The 17,073-nt window shown below is 44.8% G+C and overlaps 2 protein-coding genes across 3 annotated transcripts; one reads left to right on the top strand and one right to left on the bottom strand.

Moving 5' to 3' along the window:
* Nucleotides 1–6,768: 6,768 nt before the first annotated feature.
* Nucleotides 6,769–8,709, bottom strand: pigh (phosphatidylinositol glycan anchor biosynthesis, class H). Its single transcript, XM_079754149.1, has 5 exons — nt 8,626–8,709; nt 8,238–8,434; nt 7,826–8,035; nt 7,612–7,695; nt 6,769–7,409 (listed from the first exon to the last, which is right to left on the bottom strand). Exons 2-5 carry the CDS (start codon nt 8,412–8,414, stop codon nt 7,338–7,340), a joined length of 543 nt encoding a protein of 180 aa, XP_079610275.1. The 5' UTR covers nt 8,415–8,434; nt 8,626–8,709; the 3' UTR covers nt 6,769–7,337.
* Nucleotides 8,710–8,975: 266 nt separating this feature from the next.
* zfyve1 (zinc finger, FYVE domain containing 1) lies at nt 8,976–16,754 on the top strand. 2 transcript variants are annotated; one of them, XM_079753637.1, is made up of 12 exons: nt 8,976–10,098; nt 10,186–10,429; nt 10,709–10,972; nt 11,374–11,588; nt 11,854–11,960; nt 12,207–12,315; nt 12,879–12,976; nt 13,355–13,472; nt 15,062–15,232; nt 15,616–15,796; nt 16,170–16,286; nt 16,508–16,754. In XM_079753637.1, the coding sequence occupies exons 1-12, from the start codon at nt 9,619–9,621 to the stop codon at nt 16,738–16,740; spliced, it is 2,337 nt and encodes a 778-aa protein (XP_079609763.1). In that variant the 5' UTR covers nt 8,976–9,618; the 3' UTR covers nt 16,741–16,754. The 2 variants fall into 2 exon arrangements, with proteins under 2 accessions (XP_079609763.1, XP_079609764.1); XM_079753638.1 differs by having other exon boundaries at nt 10,712–10,972.
* Nucleotides 16,755–17,073: the final 319 nt, after the last annotated feature.

Raw genomic sequence — 17,073 nt, forward strand, 5'->3', positions numbered from 1 at the left:
ACACACTGAATGCACACGCAAGCACACACACACAGATACACACACACACACAAAATAACAAGCACACACTCACACACTGACGCACACACATACGCACATACATACACACACATGCACGCACACACACACACACACACACACACACACACACACACGCACACACACACACACACCTCATTAAAAAGAGGACAGTTGAGTGTTTTGTGAACTGAGGATGAGATGGATCTTGCAGGAAGAGAGTGACTGGCGTTACGTTACTCACAGTACTTTGACTGACTAATGCTGTGGAAGTCTCACAGTCTCTATGCCCACTGTGTGTGTCTCTGTTAGTAATCAGCAGTTAAAAACACATCGATACAGAATTGCATCAGTATACGAATGACATGCTTCATAAAGTTCCTGTTAAATTTCTTCATTCTCATTTCTGGCGCAGTACCTTGATTTCATTTATGTTTTGAGACTGTGCTGATAGTTTAATGGCTAAAAGTAATCAGGTATGTGAAAGATTATTCCTCTTTTGAGGAGTTGACCGGAGACAAGACTCTCCAGAGTAAAGACTGGTCTTGCTTGCAGTTTTGTTCTTTACATAATCATACAAAATAGTCTTAGGGAAGTACTTGAATATAAAAACATCCATCCAGTCCTCAGTGACTACAATACAAGTATGCCTACTCAATACATTCCTCAGTCACATAGTGTGGTTAGCATGCTATGATTGCTTATTGTTGTCATCAATAGTAGATATTTATCTCTGGGATCTTTTGGAGAATTTTGACATGTGTTACAGTAACTGTATCTTCACTGTATCTATATGTGCAATCACCTTCTCACACACAAACTCACACAAACACACAGACCATATATATACCAAGTACACATACATACATGCACATAAACAGTATGAACACATATACACAGATGTGTACACACACACTCACACACACACACTCACACACACACACACACACACACACACACACACATCGAGATGGCAGAGGACGGCTGCTTGCAGCCCTGCGCAGTTCGTCTGCTTCACGTTTCCCTGCAGCATGCAGCGGAGCCCGGATTGACCGGTTTGGCGGCCTCCTCTTCCTCTTATCTCGTGGCCTGTCACCCCAAAGCAAGCCGCTGAGACGTCTCAGCCGGTCCAACTTGAAGTGCGTGTCACTTAGCTCACACTCGGTGAGCTGCAGCAGCCGCTCTCCCCTCGTAGGGGAGGAGCTGTGCTAGGCGTGCCCACAGAGAGCAGCAGCACCAGCGGCTAGGTTTTTGTTTTTTTTGGAACAATTTGCATATAAACAGACACCTTGAATCTCAGCGAATGCAATGCAAAAGGGGTGATGGTGGGGTTGGGCCAGGGGGTGTGGACGGTCAAGAAGCAGTCCGATGTGGTCATCCAAAGCGGTCCCACAGTGGACTTTAGAAACATGCCTTCAGGGAGGTGGGCGGGCAGGTGATTTAGGCATCCTCCTGGTGCATTGGGGATTGACCTAGGGTCAACCTCCCCCCCCCCCCCCCCCCCCCCCCCCCCCCTGGAGGGGACATCAGTCATGGAGGATGCAGCAGCCAGGCTGATTGTGGACGTTTTCAAATCTTCAGTAAATATGGGCAACAACATCCACATTGTTTTCTGTTTAGAGACAGATGGACAGCAGCACTGGGCTTTCCTGTCCAGGCAGGAAACCAGTCTCTGTACAAACACTAGACACAACTCTCTTGCGAGGAAGAAAAAATTGGAAGGAAGTTAATCCTCAAGGCTTAATAGTTATTTAGTAAATTATTCCCATCGATTTATCAATCTTTCTATTAATATTTCTATCTATCTATCTATCTATCTATCTATCTATCTATCTATCTATCTATCTATCTATCTATCTATCCTTGATGTGCCTATCAACAGTTATATTGAGTAATGTAAATTACAGTTTCTGCCTTGAAGTCATCATGATTTACACTGACATTGAAAACACACATCGCCATTATTTTTCTTCTACTTTTCTAAATAAAGCAATACATGTAGTTAAATGTAGACAATGTCATTTGGTTGTGAGTCAATCACCCAAATCTCCCTTTACTGCGGTTTAAACCAGACAACTCTTCTTATTTTCCTTTCATGAATGTGTAATTATCAGTAAATACGCCTAGTGGGCCTCCTTCCATATACAAATAGACACCGTGACTGACTTCCAGTCACTGTTTATTTTAGGGTTTCTCTGAACACTTCCCCTGTATACATAAATATAGAGAGAGACATAGGAAACACAAAAGTCAATGTCAGGTGGCATGTACCAATGTCATGGAACTAAATAATTCAACGGTTGCAGAAGAAAGAGACCACTTGTATGGTAAGCGTTGAACGTAACAATAGTTCGCTGCCGAACCGCCTGTCTTTCAGCAAGGCAACAGTTGTCCTCGGGGTAGGAACTGACAACAGAGAGGGAGGGGGAGCCTACAAAGTAAGAGAGGGGGGGGGAGAGGGAGAAGGAGGGGAGAGAGAGAGAGAGAGAGAGAGAGAGAGAGAGAGGGAGGGAGGAAGGAAGGGAGGGAGAGAGAAAGAGAGAGAGAGGGAGGGGGGAGAGACAGAGGGAGGGAGGGAGAGAGAGTGGGAGGGAGGGAGAGAGAGAGGCTGAGAGAAAGAGGGAGAGATAGAGAGAGAGGGAGGGATGCTAGAGAGAGAGAGAGAGAGGAGGGGGAGGGGCTAAATAAGTAGAGGCAACTCCCATTGGTGGGACTTTTTTGAGATTCAAATCCTAACGTAAAGTTCACAAACTGACTTCCAGTAACACCTGTCCCTGCACACCAACTGGCTCCCTCCGATAAACCAACACATTTGAAACAATAACAATGGCTGTTCCCAATCCTTTCCCTCCCCCACCGCAAACTCCCACCATTGGGCTGTTAGCATAGTACTGAGAAAACAAGCACTTAAAACCTGACAATACCCAACCCGGGCACAATTTAACATGTTTCATGTGAAAGAAAGTTTAATTAATTCACTTTTGATGTGATTCATGTTTGTATGCCATCATTCATGTGTGCCATGTGTAAGTGTTTATGTGTATGTGTATGTGTATGTGTGTGCAAGTGTGTGTGTGTGTGTGTGTGTGTGTGTGTGCCTCTGTGTGTGCGTGTGTGTGTGTGTGTGTGTGTGTGTGTGTGTGTGTGTGTGTGTGTGTGTGTGTGTGTGTGTGTGTGTGTGGGCGGGAACTGCCAAATACGACCAAAGTCTTCGATTGATAATACCTGGAGCTTCAGTAAAACCAGAGTCTTCTACTCGTCATATTCAGAGCTGATCAGTGCAAAAACAGTCTTCAACTGGTTTAACTGTACAACTGGTTTGACATCAGTACAACAAAAGTATAATGAGGATGTGTGTGTTTGTGTGCTTGTGTACATGTACTTGTGTACACAGAACCTTCCTATGTAAGCTGTGAGTCCAGTGCTGACGTAGATTGACCAACAGGGATGTGTTGCCTCACTTAGCTAGGAACCTCTGAATGTGACACGCTCAAGACAGAAAGAGGAGTTCAGCCAAAACTTTAATGATGCGTGTGTGTGTGTGTTGCTTCTGTTGCTGTCTGCACATCAGGAGGTCTTGGGGGGGGGGGGGGGGCCATGACCCAGGTTAACTCCCCACACAGGGCGGAGATCTGATGCCCATTCATTACCCTATGGGGGTCCAAACCACTCAACACCATATAATGATCCATTTCATGCTGGAAGTCCAATTTTAAAATCGAGATCTATATCTAAAACCAACATAGAGGCCTATAGATATATATTTTTCTGTGGAGCTTAGTCAAAAACCAACCAAAATTGCATTAAAAAAACACATCAATTTATTAGAAGTGAAATAATGAACTGTTTACTGGATTAAGAAAAGCCCCACCCACCTCAGACCCCAACCCTCCCCCTTCCACGGTGATGATCTACGGTAAGCTTGGCCGGTTTCTCGGAGGGGCCGAGGTGTGACCTGGACACTCCTCAGAGAAGCTGCTCCAGGCGATGGTTCCTGACCCCTTCACACCTCGGGGGGTGGTGGTGGGTGGGTGGGGCTGTTATCCTGTCAGTGTGGCTCCCCCCTTTACAGCAGCGGAACGCTTCACACCCCTACGAAAATCACACCCCTCTGCTTGTTTTGATGGCCTGGGAGCATAGGGTTCACACACACACACACACACACACACACACACACACACACACACACACACACACAGACACAGACAGACAGACAGACAGACACACACACGCACGCACGCACGCACACACAAACACCCACACACAAACCCATGCGCACACACACACACACACACACACACACACACACACACACACACAAACACAAACCATGCGCACACAGACACCCACGCAAACCCACGCGAACACACATATGCACATGCACATCTGACCGGGCACTTACGATGGTCACTCTAAATCAACATGTGGGGGTACTATGCCTGGACAAGTCAACCAATTCCCTGAACCCAAAGGCCAAATAAAATCAGTTGGTTTTTAAACACATCTCCCTTGATTAGATACAAGCAGTTGAAGACTTGTTAAGACGTTGGCGCGTCAGAACATAAGCACAAGTTTAATAAAACACGATCGGTGATGATCTCGTCTTAATGTGACCTATTCAGGCAAAGGTTGTGGAAGTGGAAAAGGTCAGAGTAAATGTGTACCTTGGTAACAGTTGGGGATGAAGTTGACAGAGCCTTGTTCGACGGTGGACCCAAGCTGGTGCTCCAGAAGTCTGTCCTTCACCCCTCTTACATCTGCTCACAAGTCTCACTCACACATCCCATACCCCATTAGGAGGGAATCAATAACAAATATAACCGCAAGCGGTGATTAACGGGGTCCGAGCAAAATGAAAAGTCAAGAACACACTAATGGAAGATATATAAATATGACATATAATTATGAAGGAAAGATGTTGATGTTCCCCTTAATGCCATACTGTGCCTCGTCTTTCAGGTGACTGGGCTGCAGAGCAATGCCCGAATGTCATGTTCAGCATGTTCATAATTGTCTAATCGGGATTCAAACTTTCAAACTAAGGATCACCACTACAAGGCATTATCCCATTGAGCCACTGACAAACCTGAAATGTAGCCTCATTCACATGGTGAAAATGTTTATCGATAAGCACCCAACATCCAGAAAACTCCAAGCAAACATTTCTCAAAGAATTAAGGGCTTTATTTCTCAAATGGAACTAAGTAAAACAAATTCTGTTCGATGATTTTTGTGAGGCTTGGTCTAAAGATTTTATGTGGCGATTTTGGTGAATTTTGATTATTTTTGTAGTCTGTGAATCTTTTTATCGTGTTTAGCTTTAATATGAAATTGTGGGAAAAGTATACATTTTTAGGGTTTCATAAATGCGTCTGATTCTAGAGATTAATATTCTGAAAGAATTTTGAATCCAGGTCAATCTGGTGAGGAGCAATAAGCCTAAATCATGATTTTTACAATAGCTCCACCTTTGGGTCCAGTACCACAAATTTGGGTTTATGGGTAGAGGGGGTTATTGGTACCCATACCTGAAAATATCAAGAGTTTTCGACTTACGGTATAGGCTGCAGTATGACTTTTACAGAATTTGAGGGGAAAAAAAAACGTTACAGAAACAATAGGGGCCAAGCAGCTTCGCTGCTCGGACCTAACGACAAGCAATTATAATAAGGGAAGGAAAAGAAGGGAAGAAAGAAATACAAAGATGAATACTTCAATAAATATATTAGATGAAAAAAAAAACAGGATCAGTGGTTTGTCTTCTTCATAGTCAGGGTGTCAACATGTTGTAAAAACAGTTTGCTAGGTTTTATGGAATTCCTTAAGGAACCACTTATGGAGAACCTAATCTTCTCAAGCCTGATGTGCTCAAGATCTCAGGAATCCGTCTATTATGTGGAGATGGGATGGAATTTGTACATTTAAGGAGAGTAAGGCTCCTAGCAAGCAGAGTGGTGAATGAAATAACTTGTTGTATGGCTTTGGGTGCGTTGGGCATAGAAGAAAGTGTATAAAATATTGCAGGCTAAAACAATCTAGTTTTGGGCATGAATAAAACATGTGGATATAGTCAGTTGGTCAGTGTAGTCAGTTGATCTGTTGAATACATCAGCCCTGTCTGGGTTATTTCTTGGCATATCTTGCGTTGGTTAAATTAAGAAATATGAAATATGTCCCCATTGCTCATTAGACAAGGTAACCGCGCTCCTTGTCTCAAATGGGCCTCATGAAAACTATACAGGTCTTGTTTACCTTGAAAATGTTATCATATATGATTGAAGTGAGCATTTAGCATAACATGTAAAAAAAAAAAAGTCCATTACTGTATGCAGAGGACGGTTGGGAAATTTGGGGAACTGTCTTTGCACTAAGTGCCAGATCAGGAAGTAGAGGAACAAGTTAATGATTGGAAGGTTTAAAAAGGATTAAATTATGAAATACACAAACATCCTTATTGGATTAAACTCTGAATTTGGCTAAGCGTGACAACACATAACACTAGAATATTCATATTGTCATAGTACTAAGTGAACTACGGTCTGACGGTTATGAATACAGTCATGACACTGCAAACACAGTGGGTGTGGGGCTGTATGTATTGTCAATATTACCTGAAAAGAAATACACATACACCCTCCCACAACTGACCTACTACAGCTCTTCAATCCCAAAAGAGTAAAATGTCACAATTAAGTGTTTCAAAATCATATTTAAAAATGTCATCTTTAATCAAGGATTCAAAGAGACACATTGTACAGGGGACAACTTCAATGATAGTATGGAACAACCGTAAACAGCATAAGGAGAAAACGGATGGCTAGACTAGATCTGAAAGAGCTGGCTAAATGTTAAAATAAAATAAAAAGTGAGTGCGGTAGTGCCCTCTACAGGGGACATGAGATAATACTCCTAAAAAGTACTATCGATGAATGAAACAATTAAACAGTTACCTTACCGTACTTCCACCCAAGGTTAAAAAAAATACAATACATACATGTGAAATTATCATTGTAAATAGCTAATACAGTATCAGTTACTGGTCAGGGTTAAGTTACTTAATTCAACAAAAACATACTTAAATCGTCCTCACAAACATTGTTAAACCAATTATACAATTATGTATGGCAATACACTCAAAAGGTATCAATCACATTAGTTAGCACTAACCTCAATATAATAAGTCAAAGACAGATGGTAAAAATAATCAAAAAATAAAGGTCAACCAACATCTACGTGAGCTATGCAGCAATCTAATTCGATTCTTTGCCTGAGCAGAAAACAGTTGCACGTGTGATACAACAAGAAATTCCTTTCTTTCATCAGCACTTGGAGATGATTTCCTGGCACGTCTTGTACACCTTCACCAAACAGTTAAGCCTTGGCTTGGAACTCTGAAAGATGCAATGTAACAATGGCGTAACTATTACGGCATTATTATTATAAAATAGGGGACTGATGTATGCAATGATTATAGTCTTCAATTCCGGCCAAAATGCAAACACACATTAAAACCATTTAATTATAAAAATAAACATGATATCAGCAAAGAGGTCAGTTTTAAAGACTGCTTCACTTATGAATTAGTTTACTCACTGGAAACAAGGGGACAACACTGGAAACTGCACTGGCATCTGCAGGGTCACGCAGTAATATACACAAGTAGTAGATAATTTGGTGCTGAAACATGAACATAATCAAACGGTAAATAAAAAGATAAAACAAAAAATGTATGCATATAATTACATCTACAATAATGTTGGTTTGATATTTTGGAAGGATTGAGAGGGTAAAATAAAAGATGCTGTACCATGTAGATAGCTTCATTGATTACAACGTCCTTTATTTTGCTCATCTCTATGAAGCTTGTGTGCTCTCGGCCAGAGGCATAGCTGGAGGACAACTGAATACCCAGGGAACCAATCACAAGCAAGGACTCATGGTCTATCTTCACAAAGTGAATGTAGAGCATCATTCCAATCAGGGTAATGATTATGGCGCTGGACAATACTGCAGTGTTCTGAAAGAAAGCATTAAACATATTATATATATATATGTTATTCAAGGTCATGCATTACATGCCACTATATCGAATACAGTAAACGGGGATGGCTACATATTGCACCTGCATATTAATGACAGATGTCAGATTGTTAAATTACAGCAACACGTTAGAACACTTAAAAAGGACGAAGACCAAGTGAATATGAAGTTTGTCTTACATCGGTGAGGCAGAACACGGCGTAGGCAAAGATCCACACGAAGCTTGTGGCCACCATCACCGTACCGATGGACACTTTAGGGGAGCTCACAATGAACTCTGTGCAGAAACTTGAATGCCTTTGGTAATCCAAAGTAATGGGTTTCCCGTTAATGTCGGTGTACTTCTCGTCGTCCATAGTGAACGCAGGGGAAGCATCTGAATGACAGAGTGGAGTATGTTAATGGTATAAACTCATGCACCGACTAGCAGAGAATGGATCACTATGGAGCTAACCGGGATAGCAGACATGACATAAAGGATTTCCAATCAAGTAAGCATGGTTGGTAAAGAATGACATGAATGACAACACGCGAGTAAATACAACACAGTGGCATGTCAGTTCTTACCTACAGAAGACACGGTTCTCAATGTGTAAAACGATAACTAATGTCAAGTAATGAACGGCAATGCTAGTGCTGCTCTGGTCGATATACACACTAGGTAGGTATTGTGGGAAATTGAGTTTTATCTTTCGTTAAAATTTTATTTCGGTTTCACTGAGGTACTTGTTTTTACGATAATACAATTATAAATCAGTTTTATCATACAAGGGTTAAAAAATAGAATAATAATTTAACTAGAATACGTTATTATACTTTTGCCAAATCACTTCGACTCACAACAAGCTCAGCCTCCATTTCCCAAAATGCACTGTGTTTCCATGTAACCCCTCACCTCTGGATGAAAACAAGCCGATCAGCTGATGTCAACTAGCCGTAACATTCACAGCGATAACACCCGACCCGCTTCACCAGACTTTTAACGCAACGACGCTTCGGGTATCAACGATTACACATTGAATGTCTTATTCTTCCGGCTGTACTTCATGGTTCAGGATTTCTTCTGGCAACATTTCTGTGCCAGATGCCTTCGTCGTCCCTTCAAAGCTAGCTGGCGGATTTTTAGTGTTTGTTTACGTCTGTGTCATTGAGCACCGTGATTGAAATATAGACTATCTTACCACCGTCACGAGGTTAGCAACGTGCCTCTCGGTCTCACTCAGTATGCCATTGTTATAATCGATAGGATATGGATATGTGACTTATCTGTCACTTGACACTTACGTGGTGTTGTTGACATGTTCCACAAGACAGGTGTGCTGTACTATAGACGAGCTCAGAGTTTTAAGTCTGTAAGTCAATTTGATCCACAAGGATATTGTTTCTTTTAGTTGTGGGTTTTCTAAGCATTGGAGAAGAAAATGTTATTTTGCTTAGAATGATTTTTTAAAGTGCCTGAAACTGTTGAAGTGATTGTCTTTCCAATCATAGTATAGGATCAGCAATAGACAAAAAAGGGGGAAACCGACACAAAGGCTGTGTCGACCTGTCAGGTTTGAGATGAGTTGCCAAGCTCCATCAGTAGACAAAGGCATGAACACCGCCCTGGTGTGTCAGGAGAGCTACGCCTGCGGGGGCTCAGACGAGGCCTTGTTCGAATGCGACGAATGCGGCAGCCTCCAGTGCCCCCGCTGTGAGCTGGAGCTCCACCGGCAGGAGCGCATGAGGAACCACGACCGCGTGCGCATCGCCCCCGGCCACATCCCCTTCTGCGACTCCTGCAAGGGAGACGCGGCCGGCAGCTCCCGCCTGCGAGCGGTGGTGCGCTGCCAGGGCTGCAAGATCAACCTGTGCTTGGACTGCCAGAAGCGCACCCACAGCGGGGCCAACAAGCGGAAGCACCCCCTCACCCAGTACCCCCCGCCCAAAGCGGCCCCCGAGGGCGGCCCGGCGGACGCGGAGGCCGAGGTTGAGGCCCTCAAGGCCCAGTTGGAGAGAGTGTGCAGCTTCCTCCTGGTGGACGACCGAGAAGAGATGCAGGTAAACGCCTAGTGGACACGTTTCCCGCAGCACATGTTTCCTACGGTCGTTGTTCACTCTGAGCCTTATCCTCGCTGTGTTCCTCAGGTGAAGAACGACGAGGATTTCGTCAGCCGGCTGGGCTGCAGGCCGGACGAGCTCCTCAAGGTGGTCTCCGTCTTTGGTAACACCGGGGAGGGAAAGTCTCACACGCTCAACCACACCTTCTTCCTGGGGAGGGAGGTGTTCAAGACCTCCCCCACGCAGGAGTCCTGCACGGTGGGGGTGTGGGCCGCCATGGACCCTGTGCATCGGGTGGTGGTCATCGACACGGAGGGACTGCTGGGTGCAGGTGAGGGGTAGATAGGTCTGACACATCCTGACCCAGAGACTATTTTTACTGTCTAACTCAGTGTTAATTATCAGTGTTGGAACATATCAATACTTGCATATTAAGATTTTGAATTCATAAAGCAATTTATGATTTATGTATAACTTTTCCACACTGGCCCGAACCTGATTTGAACCCTGATTTTAAAAACCTGCAAGAAAGACCTTAGACCCTTTAGAAGACCCTTTAGACCCACTAGGCTATGACACAACACATATTGGGACCATCTCATCTACCTAGCAGGGGCCAACCAGGGCCAGCGCACCAGGCTGCTCCTCAAGGTGCTGGCCGTGTCGGACCTGGTCATCTACCGGACGCACGCCGACCGTCTCCACGACGACCTGTTCAAGTTCCTGGGCGACGCCTCCGACGCCTACCTGAAGCACTTCACCCGGGAGCTGAAGGCCACCACGGCGCGCTGCGGCCTGGACGTGCCCCTCTCCACGCTGGGCCCCGCCGTGGTCATCTTCCATGAGACGGTCCACACCAAGCTGCTGGGATCAGGTGGGCGGACGGCGACGCACACCTGAACACTGTCTCGGACCCTTGGGTACCGTGGCGATAGTGTGGCACATACTCATGTGGACCGTGTCCAAAATAATGTTTACGTTTACATTGAATTGATATATATAAAGCATTAAAGCAATTTAGCATTATTTAACTTCTTTGCATATTTTTATTTCAAATTGTTCTTATATATACTGTATATATATATATAAATATATATATATATATATATATATATATATATAATTTAGTTTCTGTCCTGTGATTTAGCTGTGGGGATTTTGTGCTTGGAAATGATCATTGTACATTTAATTGAAATAGAAACGGTCATAACATACAGCGAAAAGGTCATGAACTCTTCCGTCCTCCCTCTCCACTTCCTCTCCTCCTCCCCCCAGACAAACCCGCCGAGTCGGCCGAGCGCCTGCTCCAGGAGCGCTTCAGGAGGCTGGGGCTCTTCCCGGAGGCCTTCAGCTCCGTCCAGTACCGGGGCACACGCACCCACAACCCCCCCACGGACTTCAGCGGCCTGCTGCGGACCCTGGAGCAGCAGCTGAACAACAACACCACGCGCTCGCCGCGCACCGCCGCCGTCATCCACAAGGCCCTGCAGGCAGGCTCCGGCATCACAATCACGATACGGATATTAATAATATTAATAATGCATTTTTAATGTGAAGCGCTGTTCAAGAAACTCAGACCCTTTCGTTAGCGAGAAATCAAAACATCCCAAAAGTAAAATAATACGACTATCATTATTAACAACAAAGGGATTTAAAATAGTGTGTTTTAAATCATGGTGGTCGATGTGAACGAATGGCTCATTATGACGTCTGAAATCGTCCTATGGGTCTGTGGCGTGTTTGCGCCCCTCTCAGGCCCTGAGTGAGCGCTTCAGTGGGGAGATCACAGACGAGCACCTGGCCTGTAACTGCTTCTTCCCAGACGAGTACTTCACCTGCTCCAGCATCTGCCTCAGCTGTGGGTAGGTGTCAGCCTCCCCGTTGACCACACACAGGCTCAACCCAAGATGTCGGCTTTCATGTCTTGGCGTACCAGCGACCATCTCCTCCCATTAACCTACAACACACAAGCTCCATACAAGTTACACTGCACCTGAATCTCCCCGGATAAATAAAGTGCCATCTCAGTGTTATTTAAGTTGTAGAAGAGAACGTGTTGATTTGTAATCCTGTCATTTAATCTACTGTGTGTGTCTTATTGCTTTCAGATCCTCCTGCAAGAACAGCATGAATCACTTGAGGGAAGAGACGGAGCATGACGCCAAACACCGCTGTCGCTACTCTGCCCAGTATGACAACCGCATCTACACATGCAAGGCAAGATTTGAAGCTTAGACAATCACATCTGGCATGAACGTGTTATAGCTTTTTATGTTACTCTGTTTACTCTAAATTGGCGATTGGTTGGAAGTTCAAAAATACCAGATTTGGAGATCCCACATTGTTATCTACCAATGTATACCAACCTCATGCATGCCATCCTGATTGATGCAAAGCTATTTGTGATTTACTTAGTCATGTCATTTTAAACTTGGATCCAACTCCTATGTTATAACAGAACCTCTGGGGGCCGGAAGGCAAAAGGAGCAGAGTGACTCCTTGTTTCCTGTTCCATTATAGAGATATTCTTACCAAAGATAAACTTATTTGCACAAGAAGACTAAGGTTTCAGAAGGGGATTATGTGTATTCCTATGATGGGCAGTCTGCAAGGTTTTGATTTGAAACCTTTACAGAAACCCAGATTTGAGCTTGTCTGCCATCATACTTTAGCTTGAGACTACCCCAAGAAGGGCTCAGGGTTTAACAGGTAAAGCAAAGAAAACTCAAATGGTTTGGATCACCGTCTGACTTCACTATCCTTCCACTGGACTTCCACAGGCCTGTTATGAGCGGGGAAAGGAGGTGATTGTCGTTCCCAAGACGACGGCCTCGTCTGACTCCCCTTGGTTCGGTCTGGCCATCTACGCCTGGTCTGGGTAGGTCCTGGGGGCAGGGGGGAGTCATTCATCCGCCTGACCACAATACTCTTGTTGTGTACGCTATCTCAGCAATACACTATGAGACAAAAAAAGAATAAACTATGCTAGTGATTCACTGTTTACTTGTATCTGGTTGTAACATTTAGGACATAAGAAGAGGACATTTAGTTGTGGAGCCCCCATTGAATATTTTAAGTTTTCCAATATTGATTGTATACTTTGATTGTTATCAAATCGTCATGCCTCATGAATATAAGTGTCTGCTGAGCTGTTGAATGTAAACAGCCAGCAGACTAATTTGCCAAAGATTCATCACTGTGTGTATTATCTCCTACAACAGTGGTATCATTTCTGTGTGTTGGTTCCTTCTACCAGGTATGTGATCGAGTGCCCGAACTGTGCAGTGATATACCGGAGCAGGCAGTACTGGTATGGAAACCAGGACCCAGTAGACACCGTGGTCAGAACAGAGATCCAACACATCTGGCCTGGGGTAAGGAGGCCACACCCAGACTATCTTAAATCCTTACAGAGCTTAAACTGGAAGAGTTCATGTTTATGTTAGGAAAGGGAAAAGGGGTGCATTCTTATTCGCCAATTTTGAAAGTATGCTATGTTGATGTGTGTTAGGAAGTGTCTTAACTATTTCTTGGCACTTGAAAGCTTATTCTTTTTAATAATTTTGCTAAAAGTACAAATTAATAAAGCCGCCTTACACATTACCTATAAAGGGCTGACCATGACAACTTAAAAGCAAATTCCTCATAATCTTTAGTGTTCAGTTAACATCATTTTAACTATCCCCCACTCGATAAATACAAATGTTTGTTGCTTGTTTAAGGCTTGAGAATAATCGATGATTGCTTCACTTCACGGAATACAAAGTTTCCAAACAGCGAACTAAGGTTAAACAAGTAGACCTGACCGCATACGGGAGCAGTGCACGAGGTCATGGTGCTTCAGCTCACCAGATGATCCAACAACAAACACATTGAGTGTTGAGTGTTAGGACAGCGCACAGTGTTGCAATGAGAAGGGAGAGTGTGTGTTTACGGTCCCGGTTTAGCATTAAAGATCCAGTGTTCGCCTGCGTCAACAGGCAAGCGCAGGTTGTTGCCGTTTATTTTCAGTCTGTTATTGGAACATTTGCTGACATTGCTCTCGCCTTTTAAACACACACAGTTAAAGATCTTTATATAGAAACTGGTTTGACAAAAATAGTTATATTTATACACTATCACAGGATTTGATCTATTGTGTGTTCTGTATAATGATTTATTCTGTCATTATAAAATCAATACAGTCATCCGTCAGTGATGACCCTAGAAAATGCATTTAACTGAATATTGATTGCTTTCACGTAAATAGAGTCAGCATAGCAAATGTCGACCGATTTGTGTGTGCTCGTATTGTGTTCATCGCCATGGTTACACATCTTTTCCACCCTTAATACACACAATAGCTGTGTTCGAAATCGTTCCCTATCATGGATATAGTGCACTTTATAGGGTGCTCGCCATTTTGTAGTGGTGTTCGAATTCTCAGTGGTTAATTTCATGCACTATATAGTGCACTTAAAATACCCAAAATGTGAGTGTACATACGATGTTCCCTACTTGTTACTCCCGTATAGAACAATGCAATGCGGTTGTGTTTTTCCGGAGGAGAAGAAGCTGAATAACCGCGAAAACGAATACATTTAATGATGGAGTCTCCGGCTTTCGTTTAGAAATGTCAACAATTTATTTGGGATTTAACATAGAAAATTTAACATTCAAAATTAATTTAAAAAAACTTGAACAAGGAAATGTAACATTCAACATCAATACAACCTCCAGCTTTCCTCGTGAGTGCCCGGTTTGTTTACATGTGGGCGCATCTGTCTGCGTCACACAAATACCCGGCGCATTCACTAACGCAAATGACGTTTAGAAATGTTCAGCGTAGTGTCCGAATTCTCGTTTGTTCATTCCCTATATAGTGTACTATATCATGAACACTATATAGGGAATAGTGAGTGAGTGTATAGGGAACGATTTCGAACACAGCTAATGTCACCCTTCAACCCCTGCCCCCTTCCAGTCGGACGGCTTCCTGAAGGACAACAACAACGCCGCCCAGAGGCTGCTGGATGGAGTGAACTACATCTCCCAGTCGGTGTCTGAGCTCAGCGTCAAGCCGGCCAAGGCCGTCACCTCCTGGCTCACGGACCAGATCGCCCCGGCCTACTGGAAGCCCAACTCCCTCATCCTGGTAAGGGATGAGACGATGAGCTCGCTGTGGGAAAGACAATGGCCCGCTGCTGGGTTAACCAGACACGCACACGCGCAGGTTGTTTCTGTATTCACAGCTCCGCAGAGGAAGGGATGAAAGGCAACACCCATGGTTCAAGTGTGGTTTACATGGTTTTGTCTTTCCATGTGGGACGACGACTTGTTCTAAAGAGCCATGTTTTTTACTATCACGATGATGATGGGGATGTTTACATTATTATTATGCTGAGAGATTGGATCAATAATATTGATACATTGATGCTGACGAGTTCTGTTTTATACACACTTTCATTCAGGGTTACCATGAGACAGCGACCTATTAAAGTATTTCGCTCTGTGTGTGTGCGCGCGCACGTCGTGTAGGCGTGCCATACCTGCTCAGAGGCGTTCCAGCCCAACGACACCAAGCACCACTGCCGGGCCTGCGGGGAGGGCTTCTGCGATGCCTGCTCCTCCAAGTGCCGGCCCGTCCCTGAGAGGGGCTGGGGCCTGGCCCCGGTGAGGGTCTGTGACGCGTGCTTCCACAACAGAGGCATCTCCACCGGTACCAGTATACACCAAGAGACCCTAGCACACCCCCTTTGTCTATCCCTGCATTTAATGGGAGACCGTCCTGATCAAGTGACCCAAAACTCTGTTAAGCTTCCTTCTGGAGCTCTAGCTGTGAGGTCAGGTGATCAAGAGGCTCTCCGGGCTCTTTAAATGGAGCTTTGGCACTGTAAGACAGAACGTTAAAAATGAGTTATTCTACTAACCTTGTTTTTCCGGATTCTTATAGCACCTCTTTTCTCAGTATTCTTTTCTTGGAAACTAGGTTGTGCCGCACCTTTTTGTAGCTGCTCTAGTTTACGTTTGATGCGTCCACCGTGCTCTGCTTCACTTGAACAAAACATTACAATTTTGGGTCACTTCTCCAGAGTTGCTGGACGCAGCGCTGGAGGAAGAGGAAGGGGGAACGTTGATCGCCAGGAAGGTGGGCGAGGCGGTGCAAAGCACCCTTGGAGCTGTAGTCGGCGCCATAGACATCCCCCTGGGTGAGTCCCTTCCTGGTGAAACCTGCAAAGAAGCTGGTAGCAAGGGATATCAATGTTTTATCCAATTTAAAATGCAACACATTCGCAATTGTATTTTCTGCTCGATTTGTATTGGATTGTATTTTAATTGAAGGAAGTTATTCTTGAGTCCACAATCGTTAACAGCCAATGGTCCCCTCCTGGGTGTGTCCTCTGAACAACCCCCCCCCCCCCCCCCCCAGGCCTGGTGAAGGACGCGGCGCGCCCCGCCTACTGGGTCCCCGACCAGGACATCCAGGCCTGCTGCGAGTGCCAGCGGGAGTTCACACCGCGCCTATCCATCCACCATTGCCGCGCGTGCGGCCAGGGCGTGTGTGACGAGTGCTCCCCGGAGCGGCGCGCCGTGCCCTCCCGCGGCTGGGACCACCCTGTGAGAGTCTGCAACGCCTGCCACCAGAAGCCCGGGGAGCTATAGCAGGGACGGGCGGCTGGCCGGTGGGGCCAGGGCCGTCACGGCGGAGGACTTCCCCGGTCTGGGGAAAAGGCAACCCTCTGTCTGGGAGCTGGAAATTTGCGAAATCTTGGCGGATGCGGAAGTGGTCCGCGGCTGAGTAGATTCTGATTGGATGATGGGTGGTTTGTTGTTGTTGTTACGGAGACCGGCCTCGGCCTGTTTGTGAAACATTGGAATATGTTTGCTGTTTGTTTGTCTGTGTCCCATTTAATTCTATTTCACTTTAATCGTCAACACTTTTATGGGTAAACAACTGAACAAAGGTTGTAGTAGAACGATTATCATCATTATCAG

The sequence above is a fragment of the Pollachius pollachius genome (genome assembly GCF_949987615.1).
Source record: "Pollachius pollachius genome assembly, chromosome: 16".
Taxonomy (NCBI): Eukaryota; Metazoa; Chordata; class Actinopteri; order Gadiformes; family Gadidae; genus Pollachius; species Pollachius pollachius.

What these genes read in the sequence shown, in the direction of transcription:
- pigh (XM_079754149.1), bottom strand. Translation starts at nt 8,414, where the DNA reads ATGGACGACGAGAAGTACACCGACATTAACGGGAAACCCATTACTTTG. An exon ending in TCAATGAAGCTATCTACATG is followed by an intron (nt 7,696 to 7,825) that starts GTACAGCATCTT and finishes TTCATGTTTCAG; the next exon opens with CACCAAATTATCTACTACTT. An exon ending in GTGTTGTCCCCTTGTTTCCA is followed by an intron (nt 7,410 to 7,611) that starts GTGAGTAAACTA and finishes TGCATCTTTCAG; the next exon opens with AGTTCCAAGCCAAGGCTTAA.
- zfyve1 (XM_079753637.1), top strand. Translation starts at nt 9,619, where the DNA reads ATGAGTTGCCAAGCTCCATCAGTAGACAAAGGCATGAACACCGCCCTG. An exon ending in ACCGCATCTACACATGCAAG is followed by an intron (nt 12,316 to 12,878) that starts GCAAGATTTGAA and finishes GGACTTCCACAG; the next exon opens with GCCTGTTATGAGCGGGGAAA. An exon ending in AGCCCAACTCCCTCATCCTG is followed by an intron (nt 15,233 to 15,615) that starts GTAAGGGATGAG and finishes CACGTCGTGTAG; the next exon opens with GCGTGCCATACCTGCTCAGA.